Source organism: Bombyx mori, chromosome 27 (genome assembly GCF_030269925.1).
Source record: "Bombyx mori chromosome 27, ASM3026992v2".
NCBI lineage: Eukaryota > Metazoa > Arthropoda > Insecta > Lepidoptera > Bombycidae > Bombyx > Bombyx mori.
Window position 1 is genome coordinate 9574899 of NC_085133.1, and position 21506 is coordinate 9596404.

The window sequence follows — 21506 nt, forward strand, 5'->3', positions numbered from 1 at the left end:
GCCCTACCCTTCAGACCGAAACGCATTACTGCTTCACGGCAGAAATAGGCAGGGCGGTGGTACCTACCCGCGCGGACTCACAAGAGGTCCTACCACCAGTAAAAGACGTAATTAATTAATATACAATTTCTTGTATAACGCTGCTTTGAGGAATTGTTCGAGATGATATGATGATCGATCTTGTTTCTACCATCGCACCTCCCGCCACCAGACTAGAGCTCATCCATACTACCTGGAGCCACTGCGGTCATCCACAGTGCGTTTCCACAGGTCTTATTTTGCCACGTACCATCCGGCTACGGAATGAGATTTTCTAATGAAATACGTACTTAACAAATGTTCACGATTGACTTCCACGGTGAAGGAATAACATCGTGTAATAAAAATCAAACCCGCAAAATTATAATATGCGTAATTACTGGTGGTAGGACCTCTTGTGAGTCCGGGTAAGTACCACAACCCTGCCTATTTCTGCTATGAAGCGGTAATGCGTTTCGGTTTTAAAGGGCGGGGCAGCCATAGTTAAAAGTAAGATATTTAGAGCTCATGTCTCAAGGTGAGTGGCGGCACTTACGTTATTGATGTCTATGGGCTCCGGTAACCACTTAACATCAGGTGGGCCGTGAGCTCGTCCACCCATCTAAGCAATTAAAAAAAAAGAACATCAATCATCATAGGCTTCACTGGAAACTTCATCTGTTTATTCTAAGATGCGACATCCGAATTTTCCTACGCATGAACCGTAATAAAATGTAAGCCTGCTGATAATAAAGTTTGTGTTGTGAGTTTTTACACTATCTTTGTATGGATATGGCAGAGCTCAAGCTAGACATGGTGGGAAATAAAGTGACGATATCCGCGTGGAGCAAACTCTCCTGGCCATCCTCATGAGAGGCCATCCTTTAGCGGTAGGCAGCGGCTTGGCTCTGCCCCTGGCATTGCTGAAGTCCATGGGCGACGGTAACCACTCACCATCAGGTGGGCCGTATGCTCGTCTGCCTATAAAAGCAATAAAAAAAATAAAAAAAGACACCGGGGTTCTGTCGTTAGTGCAAGCTGTCTCGCTCTTAACCTCCCCTGCAGAACATTGAGTCGGCGGCATTATCGCCCCGACTGTGCACGTGTGGGCCATTGAATGTCACTCAAATGTCAAATCTCTCATTGTCAAGACTTTGTTTTCAGTTCTGTCCGTCAGTCACCGGACGGGTTCAAAGATAAAAGTATATTTACGTAAGATAACCAACGAAAATGCTCTATACGTGCCTTGAAAGAATCATTTTAATATGTAAGTTATGTCATCTGAAACAAGCAAAGTCATGGCCGTTTCTAGATAAATAAATTATTACAAAATGATTTGTAACTATGTGTCATCATCCTTTTATATCCTAGTTATCCTATCTTTAAATATATATACACGCACTTGAAGGAATGCGCAGAAAAACTTGCGCCAATGCTTTGGTCAATGCACCCGGGCTTCGCTTAGAGTAATCATGTTAAAGATCGTTTCAATAATTGCTGAAATTAGTTAAAAGTTGGCACTTAAAGACGAAGAACAGGGAGTTAAGGGCAAGGATTCACGTATTTACTTCAATAAAGCGGCATAACATGAGAACTCCAATTGGAATACAAACGAGGCCTGGGTTAAAGAATGGTCAGCCAGTGGTATCCTTTTTTTTTTTTTTTTTTCGGGCCGGGGCCGAACTTCCTACGAGGTCCCCGCGCCAAGGAGGCGCGCGGGGTATGTGAGACTTAACGGTCTGCAGCTGTTAAGAGCAGACCGCGGGCCCAAGGATTTTAGGGCCCACCCACTAAACGACTCCCCTGCACTCTTACACCCGACGTCCGATCTCCGTCCGGGGTCAAAACCCGGTCAGAGTAGGGGGGTTCCCGCGGTCAACACTACAACCAGACACGCGGCGCCACCCCGAGGACGCCCGACCGACGGGTCGTCGAGATGTATCGCCAGATGTATCCTACCTGAACTGTTCGAGCTGAATCCACACTCCCGCCCACCTGGTTTCAAAGAAAAACGCCCAATATGGTGCATGCTTAACCACCTCAGAACGAGAGTTGGTCACTGCACCCAACTGCGGAAGAAATGGGGCTGGACGGAAAACGAAAGCTCTGAATGCGGATGCCTAGAGCAAACTGTACGCCACATTGTCATGGAATGCCCACTAACGAAATTCGCAGGCCAAGTGGAAGATCTCAAAAATGTAGCAGAAGAAGCTATCGATTATTTCACAAACTGTAAATTTAAATTATAACCACGCAGTGTAAACTAATGCCATACGATAAATAAATAAATAAAATAAATAACATGAGAACCCTCTCATCGTGGCCGCCGATCCCGCGGACCAAATGGTAAACAGTCGACGTCGCCCAAAACACGTCATTTTGGATCCTCCCGATCCATTAACGGTGCTTTTAGGTACCCCAAGCATCGATCATCGTTCTCTTCGAACCCGTCGCTTGCGACGAAGGGCTTGGCGAGTAAATTAGCCCACAGACACAGCCCACTGAGTTTCTCGCCGGATCTTCTCAGTGAGGTCGCATTTTCGATCCGGTGGTAGATGCTGCGAAACACGGCTCTTGCTAGGGTTCGTGTTAGCATCATTAGGTTAGGTTTAAGCGCCGTGAGCTCACCTATTGGTTAAGGTTACGCTGATATGGTCTCTCTAGCTAAACCATCAGCCTAGGTAGACAAAAAAAGTACCAAATAATGTCGATGTCAATGCTTATGTTGAAAATTTCGTTGGAGAGATTCGGGCTTCTGTCCAATATCTTGTGTTCTGACGTTCTGAGATGGCAACCGCCATAAACCTTTTAAATTAATACCCTTCATCTGGTCAAAGTTTACTGGTGGTAGGACCTCTTGTGAGTCCGCGCGGGTGGGTACCACCGCCCTGCTTTTTTCTGCCGTGAAGCAGTAATGCGTTTCGGTTTGAAGGGTGAGGCATCCGCTATAACTATACTGAGATTTTAGAGCTTAAATCTCAAGGTGGGTGGCGCATTTACGTTGTAGATGTCTATGGGCTCCAGTAACCACTTAACACCAGGTGGGCTGTGAGCTCGTCCACGCATGTAAGCAATAACAAAAAAAGTGCCACAACAGAGCACGCAGCTGCACACATATATTCATAACGTATTGAAAGACAGTCAAATCTAGGCAGATATTTCCTTAGTGCGACGTAAGATTCACACGTGATATGAAGATAAGACGAATTACGCTATTCTGAACGCAAACAAAACTAATACTCAGATAAGCTTTATGATTCTGCCCGTAATAATTAATTAATTGCGCTACGTAATTTTTGCTGTAAACATGGAATGCAATGATGATAAAGCGTTACCTGAACACGAGAATGATGCGTTAGTTTTTACTTGACACTCGAGAAGGGGCTGACGTCGTATCTACCTCTATGAATTTTTTTTTATTGCTAGATGGGTGGACGAGCTCACAGCCCACCTGGTATTAAGTGGCTACTGGAGCCCATAGACATCTACAACGTAAATGCCGCCACCCACCTTGAGATTTAAGATCTAAGGTCTCAGTATAGTTACAACGGCTGCCCTGCCCTTCAAACCGAAACGCATTACTGCTTCACGGCAGAAATAGGCAGGGTGGTGGTACCTACCCGCGCGGACTCACAAGAGGTTCTACCACCAGTAATTACGCAAATTGTAATTTTGAGGGTTTGATTTTTATTGCACGGTGTTATTTCTTCACCGTGGAAGTCAATCGTGAACATTTGTTGAGTACATAATTCATTAGAAAAATTGGTACCCGCCTGCGGGATTCCAACACCGGTGCATCGCTCAACACGAATGCACCTGACGTCTTATCCTTTAGGCCACGACGACGACTGATGCAGCATACCGCTATGTATCTATGTATGCAGCATACAAACATATGTCCCTGCATATGTTATATGCAGTATATGTATGTATTCTTTTTTTTTCGGTATCAATCTTGACAGAGTGGTAATATATGTCACTATTATGTTATTAGCCCGCAATTAAGTATCCTAATCTTTTCCTAATCCTAATTCTAAGTTTTATAAATTTTAAACATAATAGTGGTTATCTCTATCTATTTAGTGCAGTGGCTCAACGATAAAAATAATCTAAGCTTTGATCGAATTGATTGAATGATTTGAAATCTTCGTTGGCTCTCCGCATACATAAAAAATATTGAACATAAAAATGGTAGTCTCCATAATTGGACCCCAATTAGACCATAAAGTTATGTTAGTAAATAAACCGCTTCAAAAAACATCAATTAAATGCGCTAAAAAACAAATGTCGCTTATTTCATGGACAAAAATATTTCCCAATTTTTTTTTGTTGTTAACATAAAACTGAAGATGACTAAACTGACCCTCCTTTTTGAAATCGGACAAAATCAATGGTTTTTTTTTCTATCTATTCGTTGGCAGCCTAAGAGGTTATTCCAACTACGCGTACGGGTAGATGAGCTCACGGACTATGTCTGAGAGAATTTGCTAACACTAGCCCTTACAGGAGCAGTGCTTCGAAGTGTCTACCGCGGAATCAATGTATAACATTAGCACGATGCTAGATCTTGATTGAATTAATACGATTGTCTAATTACAATTTTTGGATCGTGTCCTCCCTTGTGGTGGGCCGTATGCTCGTCTCATGGTAGGTAGCGGCTTGGCTCTGCCCTTGGCATTGCTGAAATCCATGGGCGACGGTAACCACTCATAATCAGGTGAGCCGTATGCTGGTCTGCCTGCACGGACAATAAAAAAAAGCCGCCAGGCCGATGCGCTATACGCGAAACTCTTCACCTCACCCCATTAACCCCTACAGTTCATTCATAGCAGGTGCCTTTCGGAACATATAATTAATAATTCAAAATACAAATTTGATACATTTTGTCCATAGGTATAATAGCTGGGAGCTGAGAAAAAAAAGGTCACCACAGTCATCCGCCCCCAATTTATGATTGTGTTATGTGTATCAGAGACTGACAAACATACGTTTTCATTTAAATGTAAACATATATAGATAAGAATCACCCAGACAAACAAACCTGTTAACCACACAATGTTTTTTATTTTATTTTTTTATGATCGAATGATTACTGGTGGCTCTGAGGCCTTTTCAGTTTCAACAGGACAGGCGGGCGAGCTCAGCCAGGAGGGCTTGGATTTGCTAACAGCTGCCCGAGCGCTTTTTTTTTTATTGTCCTTGTAGGCAGACGAGCATACGGCCCACCTGATGGTGAGTGGTTACCGTCGCCCATGGACTTCAGCAGTGCCAGGGGCAGACCCAAACCGCTGCCTACCGCTTAATACTCTCCACAAGCCACGTTTGAAGAAGAACATGTCATAGCGCTCGGGAAACACCGTGGAGGGGAGCTCATTCCATAGCCGGATGGTACGTGGCAAAAAAGACCTCTGGAAACGCACTGTGGATGACCGCAGTGGCTCCAGGTAGTATTGATGAACTCTAGTCCGGTGGCGGGCGGTGCGATGGTAAAAACGAGATGCCGGTATCATCTCGAACAATTCCTCAGAGCAGAGCAGAGCTTCGGAAGGGGACCTAACAACTCAAGAGCAGTTGCTTCGCGAATGAATCTACTACCGGATCGAAATCGCGACCCGCTGAGAAGATCCGGCGAGAAACTCAGCGGACTGATGTATGGGTAGCCACACAATGTTTGCCCGATGAAGGGGTCGAACCCACAACCCTCAGCGCAACAGTTAGGACGCTAGCCACTACACCGCCGAGTCAATCTCTAATCTGTCAGTCATATAAGTAATGTTTGTTGTGTTTAATTTTAATGGCGCTATAATGAATAATCCGCCTTTTGTGCGTTTAATTTTATTTCTCTTCTAAATTGTTTACATGAAGCAACGATATTTGAATGTCTGAATGATATAGAAATAACAATCTAATTGAAACAAGCGTTCACGAACTTCCACAATGAATCCAGCAAATCCCGGTAAACCCTTGTAGGTCGTTAGTCCGTTTTGTGGGAAGCCTACCCACGTTAAGTCTTTCGGTACGCGGTCAAGAACTTTTCAGCCCCAACTGCCATCCGTTTTACGAGCAATTTGCCCTACCCTAGGCCATTTCAACGTCGCAATCATTTGGGCTGTGTCGGTTACCATGGTTTTCCTGCGAATCTCCTCACTTATAGCTCTCTCCATTGCTCTTTGGGTGACCTTGAGTCTTCTGATAAGGCACAATGTGAGCGACCACATCTCAGTGCCAGATGTCATCACTAGCATCACACACTTTTTTTTGGCAATGCTGATAGCCTTTCAAGGCTATTTCAGCTTCACTCTAACGTGTAGGTGAGCTCACGGGGCTCAAGCTGGAGTGTTGCTAACACTGGCCCTAGCAAAAGCAGTGCTTCGCAGAATCTACCACCGGATCGGAAACGCGACCCACTGAGAAGATCCGGCAAGAAACTCAGTGGGTTGTGTCTATGGGTTAATTCGGTCGCCGAGCCCTTCGTCGCAAGCGACGGATTCAACGAGGACAGTAACCGGAAGACACACTGGTTAAAGACTTAACTCATAGATAAACAAAACCCACTGAGTTTCCCGCTGGATCTTCTCAGTGGATCGCGATTCCAATCCGATTGTAGATTCTGCGACACTGCTCCTACTATGGTAGATGTTAGTAAATTCACGAGTGAGTGAGCTCACACGCCAATCAGAGTAAAGCCAGAATAGCCTCTAGAGCTGACAGATAGGTAAGCAAAAAACATCGTGTAATGAAATTGTGCCATAAAAAAGTATCAATATGCGTTATTATTCTGGGTATCGATAGCACGCGTAGGCCTATTTTTGCCTCGAACTTTTGACACATTTTGCTATGAAGACTGAAACAAGTGGGAAACAATAAGACCTTTACCATTTGATAAACGTAAGCGGTCATAACGGCACCAGCATAATAGCAGTTGTGTACGGTGAGGAACTGGACACAATAATGGTGAAGCTGTTACCAGCTTTGGTTAATAGCTCGTCCCCGCTGCCCTCATACGGCACAACAGATGGTCTCTAAGCTACAAGACCTAGGATTTAAAGTTCGGCGTCATCCATCAAACTCACCAGACCTAATGCCGAGAAACTATTGCTTTTTTTAATCTTTCGGCTACATTTTAGTAGAAAAAAAACTTCATTCCGAGAGGCAGTACAAAATGCTTTTAAAGAGCTTGTTCGCTCCCTGCACACCTGACTTCTTCAAGAAGGGCATTGAAAAATTACCACTGCGTTTACAGAAATATATCGATATGACTAGTTGATATTTCTAAAATAACAGTAAAAATACCTTTGAAGTTAATACATATATTTTGTCCTTAGTTCGCATTGTGTGGAACTCAATAATAAAGTATATAGGTAGTATAATAATATAGTGTCATTGAGGTATTGTGTTTATTTCAAAACATTATTTGAGAATAAAATATATTTAGTCTTAGATGTATAAACTATGTCATTCATTATATATTATGATGGCTTCTATAGAATCAAAGGTACACAGTTGTTATAAATACTGCTAAGCCCTTTTCTATTCTGCTGTATACACTTTAAATCTGTTACGAAATTCAGTGCAAGGCTGTATATATTACAAAATCGTATAATATAATATAATTTCTGTTGCTTTCCAGAATTCATTAGCCTTCTCGCAAATAATTGGTTAGAATTATCTGATAAAAATTATGTGTTTAACAATTTTCATTACTACAATGCGACATAAGCGCGACGAGACACTATCTCCCGTAGATAGGTACGGCTGCTGTGCGATAACGAAGCAAGGATCCACCTAATACGAACAAACACAGCCACAAATATTAGTGGTAGGGATTGCGAGACCACACGGATACTGGTCCCCAATTCTTACGCGAGGCAGTAATACGCTCAAATCTAAAGTGATCAGAATGGGTGTGAGTTTGAGATTCACGGGTGAAAGAGCGTTTTGTGAGCCCGCACGGGTAGGTACCACCACCCCTATTTGCGTCGCGAAGCTGTAATGCGTTACGGGAAGAAGGATGGAGGATCTTTTGTACTATAGAACTATGGACTTAGAACTCATGTCTCAAAAGGGTAGCGGCATTTACTTTGTTGATGTCTATGAGCTCTAACATCTTTATACCTGGTGGACCGTGAGGTTGTTCACTTCTCTAAAGAATAGTCCTTAGACATTACAAGGTGAATGCCAACATCCACCTTGTCACGTGAGCTCTAAGTCTCCATTGCATTGTCCAATGGTGATCCCAGTTCTTAAACGGCCCCACGTTATAAGCCACATGACGGGTTCGCGGCAGAAATAAGAAATGCTTGTAAACTCACAAATTCTCGGCTTCAAATTTATACATAATATTTGTGTATTTCAATTTTCTTCCAACAAAAATTTTTGACTTGGCGCGTGTTATTAGTTGTTCGGAATTTTAATAATCGATCTATATATTCATCAGCCCACAGATACTGGCTGCTGGTCATGGGCCTCGTCACAATGACTGGCTCTGCTCTGTCTACATCCAGCGGATTCCGCAGACCTTCAACAGGCCGTCGACCCACCTTGTGGGAGACAAGCAACGTTGCAAGTCCCATCCTCCTGGTTCCAGCGAGCTATCATGACGGTAACGTGCGGTGCAGCCTTGACCTCGACCATTCCGGGAGGAGACTACCTTCTCACAGGGGCCAGATCTGGACGAACGCCCTCCTCCGATGAAGGGCACGGCGCCAAGAGGAAAAAATAACGTTTCTTCTCCCGTTCCGCGGCCTAGTCCCAAACCTACATTATTACATGATGGATGCCGTTCATAAACATGAGCATACAATATGTGTCGCTTCCTTGCCGCAGATTTAACCGCGGCACAGTCTCTCACCCACCAGTAAGTTCTCCAATCGTCGTAGCTATAGTTTACTTGGAGGTTTGATGAGTCCTCTGCAATACCTAGTTGACTTCAGTAGCCCTGAGTGACTGTGTCCACTCAATACCAGACCCTGACTACTACGCGACAACGCATGAATGAAATTTCGGATAAAGAAAGTTTATAATCTGGGATTAATTCACAAAGAAAGTATTTTTTTATCTTTACAATTGCGATGCGATCAGAGTCGGGTCTGTACCCGACCCGTCTGTACCCGACCCGTCTGTGCCCGACCCGTCTGTACCCGTGGAGCAGGATCGCTATGAATTTGGATCGAAATTGAAGAAAGAAAGTCCTGGTAGAACACGAAAGTGTATTTATCATTTACAAACAATAATTATCATCCGAGCTATGATTACGTTGGCGGGTGCAATAAAACATTAATCTATATTCGTGGTGTGCTCGTTTTTTCGCCATAACGAGTCTTCAGTGAGCCGGAGACAGTTGAATAATGAAACCGTTTCTAAAACAGGTGAGGAAAAAACAAAAAACAAAATAAAAAAATGTTATTCTCGTACCAATATTTAAAATACTAGCGCATCTAATGTAGATCATTTTCTGTTTTTTTTTTTTCTAAATTAATATGCACACGCTTTATTCTTTGTTTTTGATTTTTTGTACTGTTACCAGATTTAAATGTTTTTTTTTCTTTTTTTCCGAACATAAATTAAAATTTTAATTAATCGAGATCTAATTTATGTAAACGAATTAACTACACGTTTTCTTATACTGTTTCTCTATACAATTATAATAATTTATTTACTCTCGACTTTTTATTTGGTTTTATAATTCTTAAAAAGTGCTTCTTGCTTACTCAATGTCGGTGGGGTAAAATTCAATTAACGCGAATGCAAAAGGAAACAATGAAAGGAATAATAATAAACGCGATATGTAACCGCTTAAGTTATTTTAATCTATACTATATAATATTATAAAGAGGAAAGATTTGTTTGTTTGTTTGTTTCGAATAGGCTCCGAAACTACTGGACCGATTTGAAAAATTCTTTTTCCATTAGAAGCCGACATTGTACCTGATGAACATAGGCTACTTTTTTTTTTTTTTTTTTTTTGGTTTCATGTGTGTTTTAATGTTTCCGAAGCGAAGCGAGGGCGGGTCGCTAGTTGTGAATAAAGGCAATTTATTTAAAACTAGGTTCGAGTTAGGTCCATGAATATTTTTTTTATTGCCCTTGTAGGCAGACGAGTACACGGCCCACCTGGTGAGGGGTTACCGTCGCCCATGGACTTCAGTAATGCCAGGGGCAGAGCCAAGCTGCTGCCTACCGCTATCATGAAATTGACAAAAACAAAAAAAACAAATTGGAAAAAAGAGCTCCTTGTGTAAATGGCCCTCCTTGTCTAAAGCTGCAGAGTATATCGAGAAACTTATTGTTCAGGGTAGGGTCAATAGTAAAAGATCACATGGACAAAGCCCCATGCGCAAAACTGATCAGATGAAAATACTTACCAAACCAAAATCCTTACCAAAGCGAAAGACCTTACTAAAACCCCACTTAACGAGTGCGTGCGCCAAGCCTCAGCTCGCGAACTACGGAGAACGGCTGTCAAGGCTTTAAAAAACAAGGATTCCACATGACCACGACTGCTCTACCAAGAGTAACCGACAGTGATGGTGATCTCTAAAGTTGTTACAGGAGCGTATGGGCAACTTAGGTATTCGCGACTTTCATTTTCTGTTCATCTATTCTGGTGTAGACATCTTCGGCTGTTGCCAAGCCTAGGGTAGGTTACATTCTGCAACCTACCCTGAAATAGTATCTGGTATTAACGCGGGGAATCTCGGAAAGAAGAGTGTGATTAGTTTGCCACGAATGCTCGATAAAAGAAGACAATGAAAATCCACAGGCTTCGTTTTGAGTGAGCTGATCTAAGTTATGAAGGTAGCTTGGTCAGTGATCCCGGAACTCCTATCATATCTGGACAACTCGGAGACTACATTACTAACTTAGATTCTACCTAGCCCTAGGGTGGTGAAAGAATGCATCATTCGCAAATTTTCGTAGCGTACAAAATCCTCATTTTAGCAGAGCATTCATGCTTTTCCATTTCAGATTGAAAATTATTATCTGGTTCAAAATTTTCTTGCTGTGGACCAATTCTGTGGTCTCTAGTAACGTATTTAACATCAGGCGAACAATGATCTGTCAAGTAGACAAGAGATTTAGCGAAATGAAAAATATCCTTATACGCCATCTCCACAGAGTTCTAAATTTACTTATTTCGTGATTAGTGGTCGATTAGCTGGACACAGAATTCGTTTAACTATTTTCCCTTCGTTCATGATGCCGGGTGCCGGGATCACATCACAAGTTAAATCCCACCGTTTTGAGATAGTAGATTGAAGTATCTGCGCTTTGTAGCGGATGAAGTACCCTTCGAATCGGAAAGATTATACCTACCCGTGCTGTATACAACATCTCAGACGAGAATCATAGTGTTTTATTCTGAAAATATTTAGAGAAAGAGAATCGACAACTTCACAAAACCCTTGCTTACATCAGAAAAAAAGTAACCAGTTTTTTAGTTTTGTATATTAACTTTTGGTATACAAATTGCTTTTTTTTTTCAATTAATTGAACATTCAATTAAAAATAAAATTTGGTAACGGCATTTATCTTTGAGTTATGCATAGCATGTGTGATAGCGTCACATGTGTGCTGGCATTGGAGAAAACAACTCAGAAATGTGAGGTCGGCCGTGACCTCATCCGTCTGCGGAATAAAATAATATCAAAGTGGAATTCTTTATAAACAAAAGCTAATCATGTGACATAGTGTCCGACAAATCTTGAAGTTACGATGCTCCCTGAGTGCTAAGGTTTATTTGCTAAGGTGTATTTGCGCGCTTCACTCAGAGCGCGTCGCCTCGTCTTGTGGCCTTAACTGCCTTTAATCTCGTCCGATACTCGGTTGTATGATGAAGATCCACAGGAGCTTTAGTCTGTCTAAGCCCGACAGGGGCCGCCTACCATCCTCAACGCGTCCAACGATTTGGAACAAAAAAAGACCTCTAAATGGTAAATAGTGACTTGGCATGTAGACGCGTACTTCGGTAGCAAAAAAGCACTTCACTTATCCAAGATATTCTTCATTTAAAACCAGAACTGAAGAATAACGTGTTTTCATTTAATCTTCCAGACATGGGCGGTATCTGCAGTTCTTATAAACATGGTCGGGCAGGGTATACTGCTGAGCTATACCACGAGTCTCCTGCCAGCTCTACAAGCACCTGACTCTCCCATACCAACCGATTTGGATACGGCTTCATGGCTATGTGAGTGGCCTTGATTTTGTTAAAGAAGTTATAGTGCTTGTGAGGTTTGAAAGACTAAAATAGTGATAAACAGCTTAACTACCATTGCGACGCCAAATTCGATGTAACGGAAGAGCGACACTGAAAAAGGACAAACGATTAATGCGACGATTTAGCCTGCGAGAGAATGAGATAGAATACTTCAAAAGTTCTTACTTCTATCCCTTGCAAGCGGGATAGGTGTTTTGTACCGAGATATTTATAATATTACCCACTATAGGGCCTAGGTTTGTCTTCATTTATTACTTCAATGAACAAACACTTTTCTGATACAGCTTTATAAAAGTACATTCAAACAGGCTATTTATGTTTACGTCAATAATTAACGGCCGTCTGGTGTAGTGGTAAGTGACATGGTCACTACACAAGGGGGTCGCGGGTTCGAAACCCGCCAAGGGAAGATATTTGTATGATAAATATAAAATGTATTTTCCAGGGTTATGGATATATATCTAATATATAAAATTCTCGTGTCACAGTTTTCGTTGCCATACTCCTCCGAAACGGCTTGACCGATTTTGATGAAACTTTTTGTGCTTATCCGGTATCTATGAGAATCGGCGAACATCTATTTTTCATCCCCCTAAATGTTAGGGGTAGTCCACCCCTAAATTTTTTTTTTTAATTTTTAGACAAAAAAATTTTATTTTATTTTTTTATGATACAGCATATAAAAATACATACAACCCTAAATTTTGACATCTCTACGATCAACCCTTATTTTTTATTTGCTAATTAAAAACTTTAAAATTTTTTGCGAGAATTTTGTTTTTATTTTGTCATGACGTAGAATAAAAAAATTCATATTACTCTGAAATTTTCACCCCTCTACGATCAACCCCTATTTTTTATTTGTATAAATATTATTTTTTATAATTCATCATCATCAGCCTGTATCTATCCACTGCTGGATGTAGGCCTCTCCCATAGTCCGCCACAATGAACGATCCTCCGCCTTCCGCATCCAATCTCTCCCAGCATATCGCCGCAAGTCATCGGTCCAACGGGCATTGTTTATAATTATATAAACTTTAATTTTTTTGGCAAGATTTTCATTTTTATTTTTATTTTGTCAGGAATTAAAATAAAAAATCTGATGTTACTCTCAAATTTTCATCCCTCTATGATCAACCCCTATTTTTTATTTGTTAATTATAAACTTGAATTTTTTTGGCAAGATTTTTATTTTGTTTTGTCATGACTAAAATAAAAAAAATTATATTTCTCTCAATTTTCACTCTTATACGATCAACCCCTATTTTTCCATCCCGATTAATATTTTTTTTATTCTATGCACAGATCCACAATAAGGTTGCAAGATGGCAATCAAATATTATAATTGTAGTACGATAAATTCTTATTCAGAGTTTATAATTTCAAGTTCCTTTAATTATGTTTTTTTTAAATTGAATTTGATCTCCCGCCCTCGCCGGTCGACTACTGATCAACTATCGATCAGCTAACCCCACCAGGTGTCACCACTCATCCAGCAAACATCACGTAGTAGGGATGAGGACGAAGCCGGTCTCCTGTCTTACTTACTCACTATACATCATAGATTATACACTTAATATATTTGAGAGCTATTATACAATACTATACATTTTTCAGCCATGTTTTTTTGGTTTTATTTGTGTATCAATAGTATGTTCAGTAGGTCTGAGAATCGGCTACTATCTATTTTTCATACCCCTAAGTGAAAAGGGTTGTCCACCCTAAACATTTATTTTTAATTTTAATTTTTTGGATATATATTTTTTTGTTTATAATGAGGTATTATGTGGTTAAATGAGGTTTTTTTTTCTACAGTAGAATTTCCCTAGAAATCTTATTTAGGGCAACACAACGTTTGCCGGGTCAGCTAGTTTAATATATGTATGTGTATAATAAAAATCTTACATTTATTTCCGTTATCTGGTACCTGTAACACAAGTTCTTTACGAACTTAGCACGGGACCAGTGAACGTGCCGTGATCGTTAAAAAAGATAATAATAATAATTGGCAATGAAACTTCAACTTTTGCACGGGATTTCTGATTAAGTGACGCAATGATTCCGTGAGTCGTATCGCGTTTGTAATGGTAAACATTTTTTTTTAAACACAGAAATGACTATATCTTGCTTTGAGGATAAGGTATAGTGCACACTCATATTGAGCGATGCGACCATAATAAAGCCTTTGCAACTGAGACTTCTATCTAATGTGCAATGGCGGAAGACGGTTTCACTAAATGGAAAAAAATACAGTAATAAATTGCGCCTTGATATAGCGTACATATTTTTTTTATTGCTTAGATTGGTGGACGGGCTCACAGCTCACCTGATGTTAAGTGGTTACTGGAGCCCATAGACATCTACAACGTAAATGCGACACCCATCTTGAGATATAAGTTCTAAGGTCGCAGTATAGTTACAGCGGTTGCTCTACCCTTCAAACCGAAACGTGTTTCAGCTTCAAGGCAGAAATAAGCAGGGCGATGGTACCTGCCCGTGCGGACTCACAAGAGGTCCTACCACTAGTAAAATACAAGTAAATTCATTATTGCGAACCCAGATTCTTCACCTTCGTGGTTCTTGGTGATTTTTTAAAACATCCCAAAGAATATCTAGAAGGATAATGGGAGGAGATGGTCACGGCCCTCAGACATGAGAAATGCGTCTCAAGGAGGAGGAAAGAATATCTACGAATCGCTACAAATTCATAACATTATTAATAGCTTGACCTAGTTCTAGGAATCCAACCTAGATTGCATAGAGATTTGCAAGGTTTTCTAACCATTGTTTTATTGGGAAATTTTGTCTAGCTTTACCAGTTTAATCTTAAGGTACTTCCATAGTGACCACGCTTACAAACTAGATTGATCTTACGTTTTATGCTTTCACACTTTGTGAATAACTACACATTGGTTGTATTAAAGGCCACCAGTGTTTTTATAATAGTAACTGGGAACATCCGGTCCCAAATTAGGATTCCCTGTGTTATACCAGATACTGACACACTTATTTGCGTTTATTTATGTAACCTCTATATGGTTTATGACATATATATTTTTCCTACCTATGCTGATAGCCTTGAGCAGTGGCGTAGCTACCCAGGGGCTAGGCGGGGCAGTGCCCCGGGGCCCTCAAGCTCAGGGAGCCCTCGAATCCTTACCAGAAATTTCGATCGAACTGAAGTTTTGGAAATTTCTCCTATTTTATCCTTCTCCTATAAATATGACAGGCTGCAAGCCCCACTTTAATCATGACAACTGAAATGAGAGAATTTCAAATGTTATGCTTAGGGAATTCCCCTAAATTCTTTCTTGGCAGTGTTGTCAATTGGACGAATAGTGATATGTGCGGTTTATTATTCATCGAGGTGCGTTTTATGGTGAATTCGAGTTAAGTTTTTTTTTTTTTTCGAGAACGGTTAAAAAATTAATACTGTATCAGGAGTAAGTAAGCTCGTAGAGGACGCGCGACGGGCTACCAGCAGTTTTTGCGCGCTTATTAAGGAGTGGGATGCTCGAAGTGGTGTCCGGAAGGCGACCCCTTTTGAAGAGCACCGCTGTGCTTTTCGTGGGGTTGATTTTTGACATAAATCTTAAAAGAGGTTATAATATGATATACAGGTGACATGAATGGTATTTTGAATATTGAAGCATTAGAAGAAGAAACATTAGAAATATTAAAACAATTTTGAATATTGAATTTAAAAAAAACATAAAAACTGGTGAAGCAATAGCTTTAAATGCTGTTTCTCTTTATAGAGCAGCTCAGTTTGTGCTATAGTTTTACTGGGCTAAACTTTATTTTGGTGTGAATAAAATAATACATCATACGTATACAGATACTATACACACAGACAAAGACCAAACAAACTCAGCACAGGAATATCTGTTCGACTTCAGACACAAGTTTTAATCGCCTCTTGTGTACAAGAGAGAGAGAGAGAGAGAGAGAGAGAGAGAGAGAGAATACACTTTATTGCACACCAAAACACAATTTACATTCAAAAAACAATCAAAAAAAGCAGATACATTTGTACAATAGGCGGTCTTATCGCTAAAAGCGATCTCTTCCAGATAACCCTTTAATTTATAGAAATTCTAGAAAATATAAAAAATATAGCAGGTATGTTGCGGTGTACTATAGATAATATATTATAGAAAATATATACATACAATAAACAAAATATATACCGTTTACATATAATATGAAATATATCCCAATATTTATATACCAATTATATAACCAATATACATACTTACATACAATACATACTAATATACTTACATACACATAATACATCAACAGTATGGAACAGTACAACGCTTCGAGAGAGACTCTGATGGCCGATATATCGCGCATCCCCCGTGCTATGATCCGCATAGCAATGCATGCCATAAATAGATACTTAGCATGTTATTGATATGCAGTATGAAAAGCGTGGGGGAGAGCACCGAACCTTGTGGGACACCAGCGTTGATGGTCATGGTATGCAATTAATGTTGCTAAAATGCAATCCAAAAGGTTTTAAGATATTTCCTTCATCGTTCAGGCCATTCATTTGTGAAATTCACTCCCAATACGTATTTATTATGCATAAAAACGCATTATATCAATAAAAAAAGCATTACACACACTACCATGTATTTGACACAACACATACATAAAAACATACTCTTTGTTTACTGTCAATTGGGAAACTTTTGTTATTGTTTAAGGCTGTGGTCGAATTGAGAATAGATTAATATTGTTTGTCTTTAATATTATTGATCTATAGTGCAGTTTTGGCGAATACTGTGATTATATTATCGAATTATAATAGTTCTCGACAATAGAACAATAACAATGTTTAAACTTATAATTATATATATATATTTTTTTTATTGCTTATATGGGTGGAAGAGCTCACAGCCCACCTGGTGTTAAGTGGTTACTGGAGCCCATAGACATCACAACGTAGATGCGCCACCCACCTTGAGATACAAGTTCTAAAGTCTCAGTATAGTTACAACGGCTGCCCCACCCTTCAAGCCGAAACGTATTACTGCTTCACGGCAGAAATAGGCAGGGTATATACCTATCCGCGCGGACTCACAAGAGGTCCTACCACCAGTAATTACGCAAATTATAATTTTGCGGGTTTGTTTTTTATTACACGATGTTATTCATTCATCGTGAAGTCAATCGTGAACATTTGTTGAGTACGTATTTCATCAGAAAAATTGGTACGCGCCTGCAGGATTCGAACACCGGTGCATCGCTCAACACGAATGCAACGGACGTCTTATCCTTTAGGCCACGACGACTGCAATTTCAATTAATTAAAGTCGAATTTCGACTACTGCGGGACCACTAATTTTAACAATTAGTTGTCAGCTTAATTGAATTATGTCAGGGTAAATTGTTCGATTAGTGTATGCAAATTATTGCATGCATGATAGGAATTTTTTTTAAATTGTATTTATTTTTATTTTTAAAATGTAACATTTTCATTATATTATTGTATTTGTATATATGTGTATATATTTTAAATAAGTAGGTACGCCTTCATTCATTTAGCTCAGTAGATGTTTTCTGTTAACGTTGTTGTCTGGAAGAGATCGCTTTTAGCGATACGACCGCCCATTGTACATTTTGTATTTGATGTTAGGCATTTATGTCTTGATTTTGCATTGGTGTACAAAATTTTTTTACTGGTGGTAGGAGCTCTTGTCCGCACGGGTAGGTACCACAGCCCTGCCTATTTCTGCCGTGAAGCAGTAATGCGTTTGAAGGGTGTGGGACAGCTGTTGTAACTATACTGAGACCTTAGAACTTATATCTCAAGGTGGGTGGCGCATTTACGTTGTAGATGTATATGGGCTCCGGTAACCGCTTAACAACAGGTGGGCTGTGACCTTGTCCACCCATCTAAGGAATAAAAAATAAAAATAAAAAAAATAAAAAATCCATTGACTTGGTAGATCAAAACTAATTTTTAAATATTTCTTTTCAGCGTCATCGGTTGGCATTTCTGGAATACCCGGTTTCTTCATGTCCTCGACTCTTATGGAAGCATACGGACGAAAAGTTGCCCATTTTATTATCATGATGCCCGGACTGATAGGCTGGTTATTGATATACTTCGGTAACAACATCCCCGTGCTAATGATAGGGAGGATTCTGGGTGGAATGAGCGCTGGCGGTACAGTCGCGTTAGGAGCCATTGTCATCGGAGAATACAGTAGTCCGAAATATCGAGGAATGTATTTAAATATGAAAACAGCTTCGGTATGCTTAGGGGGGATGCTCGTCCATATCTTAGGACACTTTTACAATTGGAGGACCGTCGCTTTGCAAGCAACGATTCCATATATTATTTCAATGGCGATCATTAGCACGTGGCCCGAGAGCCCTGCGTGGTTAATATCGAAGCAGCAGTACGAGCAAAGCGAAAAAAACTTCTATTTTCTGCGTGGAAAGACTGAAGAATCGTACAGAGAACTGGAAAACATGATGCAATCACAAACCAATAGAGTTGCGACGAAGACGAAAGAATTAACATTTACGGATAAACTAGTTGACTTCTTAAAGAAATTCACGAAGAAGAACTTCTTGAAGCCGCTCTTTATATTACTGAACGGAACTATCCTGTTAGAAACGTGCGGCCGACACATATTCCCCGCTTACGCATTGCAGATTATAGCCGAAATTACTGGGAGCAAATCGCAATCATTTTACTACACAATGTGCATAGATGTGATTATAACTGTTAGTGCGGTTTGCTCTTCCATATTAGTCAAAGTGATGAAAAGACGTACCTTACTTTTTTCTACCGGATTTGCTGCCTTTTTTGTCCTAATTATTGTTTGTGCTTATCTATTTTTAGTGGCTCAGGGAGTGATACCTGATAAATACCACTGGGTTCCTATAGCTTTATTTGTGGTTTATTTTATTCTTGCTAATTTAGGTTGCACCCCGATACCTTTGGCGTTTTTGGGAGAACTATTCCCGTTGGAGCATAGGGGAGCGGGTTCAGCTGTAGCAGGGATATTCATGTCCGTTATACTCATGCTTGGATTACTTTTAACACCCCATTTATTAGCCAAGATCGCTGTGCACGGTACGTTCGCCGTTTTCGGCATTATTATGGGTATTTCTTTGGCAATATTATATGTCACATTACCTGAAACTAAAGATAAGACGCTTCAAGAAATCGAGGATTACTTTAATTACGGTAAATTTAAGGACTTCAAAAATGTTGAAGAGCCAGACGTTAAAACTAAAATGCTTAAGTGAAGTGAAGTTTGTATTTTGGAAGCAGAAGAGAGAGAGGAAGCAGAGGGACCGTAAGAAATGGCAGAAAGTATTTAATTGCACGTTTACCGACCGTTTTTGAAAAGCCTGCCGCTTTGAAACTAGTCGATAGATAAGAGATATAAGACCGTAAAATAGGGACTTGAATCTGTATTTGTAAGCAAGCAAGACCGTGTGTCTCATCTGGTTATTAGCAGTTACTATAAGTTCAGGTACTTCCAAATGAAAAAGACACCGTAACCTCAGGAGCTAAAAAAGGGTTTGAACTACCTTTTTAAATCTCAATTGAATAGAAGTCATAGCGTTTGGTAATTGAAATGAAATTTCTTGTAGAGCCGAATGAAATGTGATAAAAAATGCCTTGAAACGTGGAGTAGAGAAATGGAGATTGTAGATAGTCTCTGAGATAGGGATGAACTCAGTCTCTGTGCGATGGTAAATTAGATGTTACGGAATAATTTCAAATAATTCCAAAAGCCACGTTGTAGCATGTAATTAAGTAAAGAATATTCGAATTGTCGCAAATAATATAAGGACATTAAAAAACGCGTGGAAAACTAGTTTTAATTATGGTATACGAACCGTGAAAACCGAAGTAAATACACGAAATACCAGGACTCTGGACCGCAAACACCCTATAATTTTTTTTATTGCCCTTGTAGGCAGACGAGCATACGGCCCACCTGATGGTGAATTATTACCGTCACCCATGGATTTCAGTAATCCCAGGAGCTGAGCTAAGTCGCTGCCTACCAACTTTTGACTTCCTTGACTCCTTTTGACTTCAACACAGAAAGTAACTGTTCGGTTTTTTAGTAGGGTCTTGTCTACGAAACTAGTTTGGCGCAACCCAGACATTAAATAGAAGGCTCGATTGTATAACACAACGGCTGTCCCACCCTTAAAACCGGAATGCCTGGTTGGTTCGCGGTAGGAATACGTAGACCTGTATAACTTACCTGTGTGGACCAACAAAGACCAGTATCTGAAAACACTTCTGTCCTTTGTCCAGTGAGTCGGGTCCTTTACCCTTCTTTATATACGGGAAAAGATGCAGTAGTGTTGTCCTAAGTCTACAGCATACAGACTATTCCAGATGATCTTGTCATCTGCTGTAACCATTGGACAACCGGCCACTTGAGCAGAGTTCGTCATTATCTGGTACCTCGCAGTTCTCCTACAAAGAATTTACCTATAAAATTTCATATACCATCCAGCTCCTGAATTTACTTCCCTTCTGAAGGTATAGATCAGCATATTTCTGAAGAGAAAATCATTAAGAGCTGGATCAAAGAGCTTTTATGGTCCGGCGTGCCTGATGCTCACCTACAAACAAAAAAAAATAATCAATGTTCCTGACGAAAGAGTTGGGGCAATATTAATTTAATGTATTTTTAAGTTTTAAATGTTAAACTTTCGAATAAAACTGGATCTGTCTCCACTGTAACTAATAGCAATCCAAGAAATATCCTTTTGAAAGATCCCGCGTGACTTTCTTACGTTTATTATGAAGACAGAAACCTTGTAACTGCCAAAATTGCATCGAGATTCATCCCAATGGGATGAATAATGCAAGAACGCGTTCAGGACAAACACACAAAGAAACTGTCAGGTTTTTTTTAAGATATTGTAATTAATAAGTTAAAACTTTTTTTTTCTATTTTATAACGAATGTAAATATTAGGTACTTTATGATTTGTGTATTAATGTAAATGATAATTTCTTAAATATACTATTTAATTAATATTACATATAACTTTTATTTCGGTGGTTATCCTTCCGGACATAATTGAAGATTCGACGAAAACCAAAGTGCTTTCTTGAAACTCTAAGGACTAAATAAACATATATATTTTTATAGCTATCCGGTTGTGCACTTGCATTGCATACTTAGACCCTCTAAATGGCCAAAAATTTGCCCGAGCATCCAGTCTGGTCTAAAGCTCGTATATCGATAGATAAACTGGTCAGA

The 21506-nt window shown here is 40.0% G+C and overlaps 1 protein-coding gene across 1 annotated transcript; it reads left to right on the top strand.

The window, feature by feature from the left end:
• Nucleotides 1–8597: 8597 nt before the first annotated feature.
• Nucleotides 8598–21283, top strand: LOC101745132 (facilitated trehalose transporter Tret1). The gene is made up of 3 exons (XM_021347910.3): nucleotides 8598–9386; nucleotides 12073–12208; nucleotides 18234–21283. The coding sequence occupies exons 1-3, from the start codon at nucleotides 9366–9368 to the stop codon at nucleotides 19514–19516; spliced, it is 1440 nt and encodes a 479-aa protein (XP_021203585.2). The 5' UTR covers nucleotides 8598–9365; the 3' UTR covers nucleotides 19517–21283.
• The last annotated feature ends 223 nt before the right edge of the window (nucleotides 21284–21506 follow it).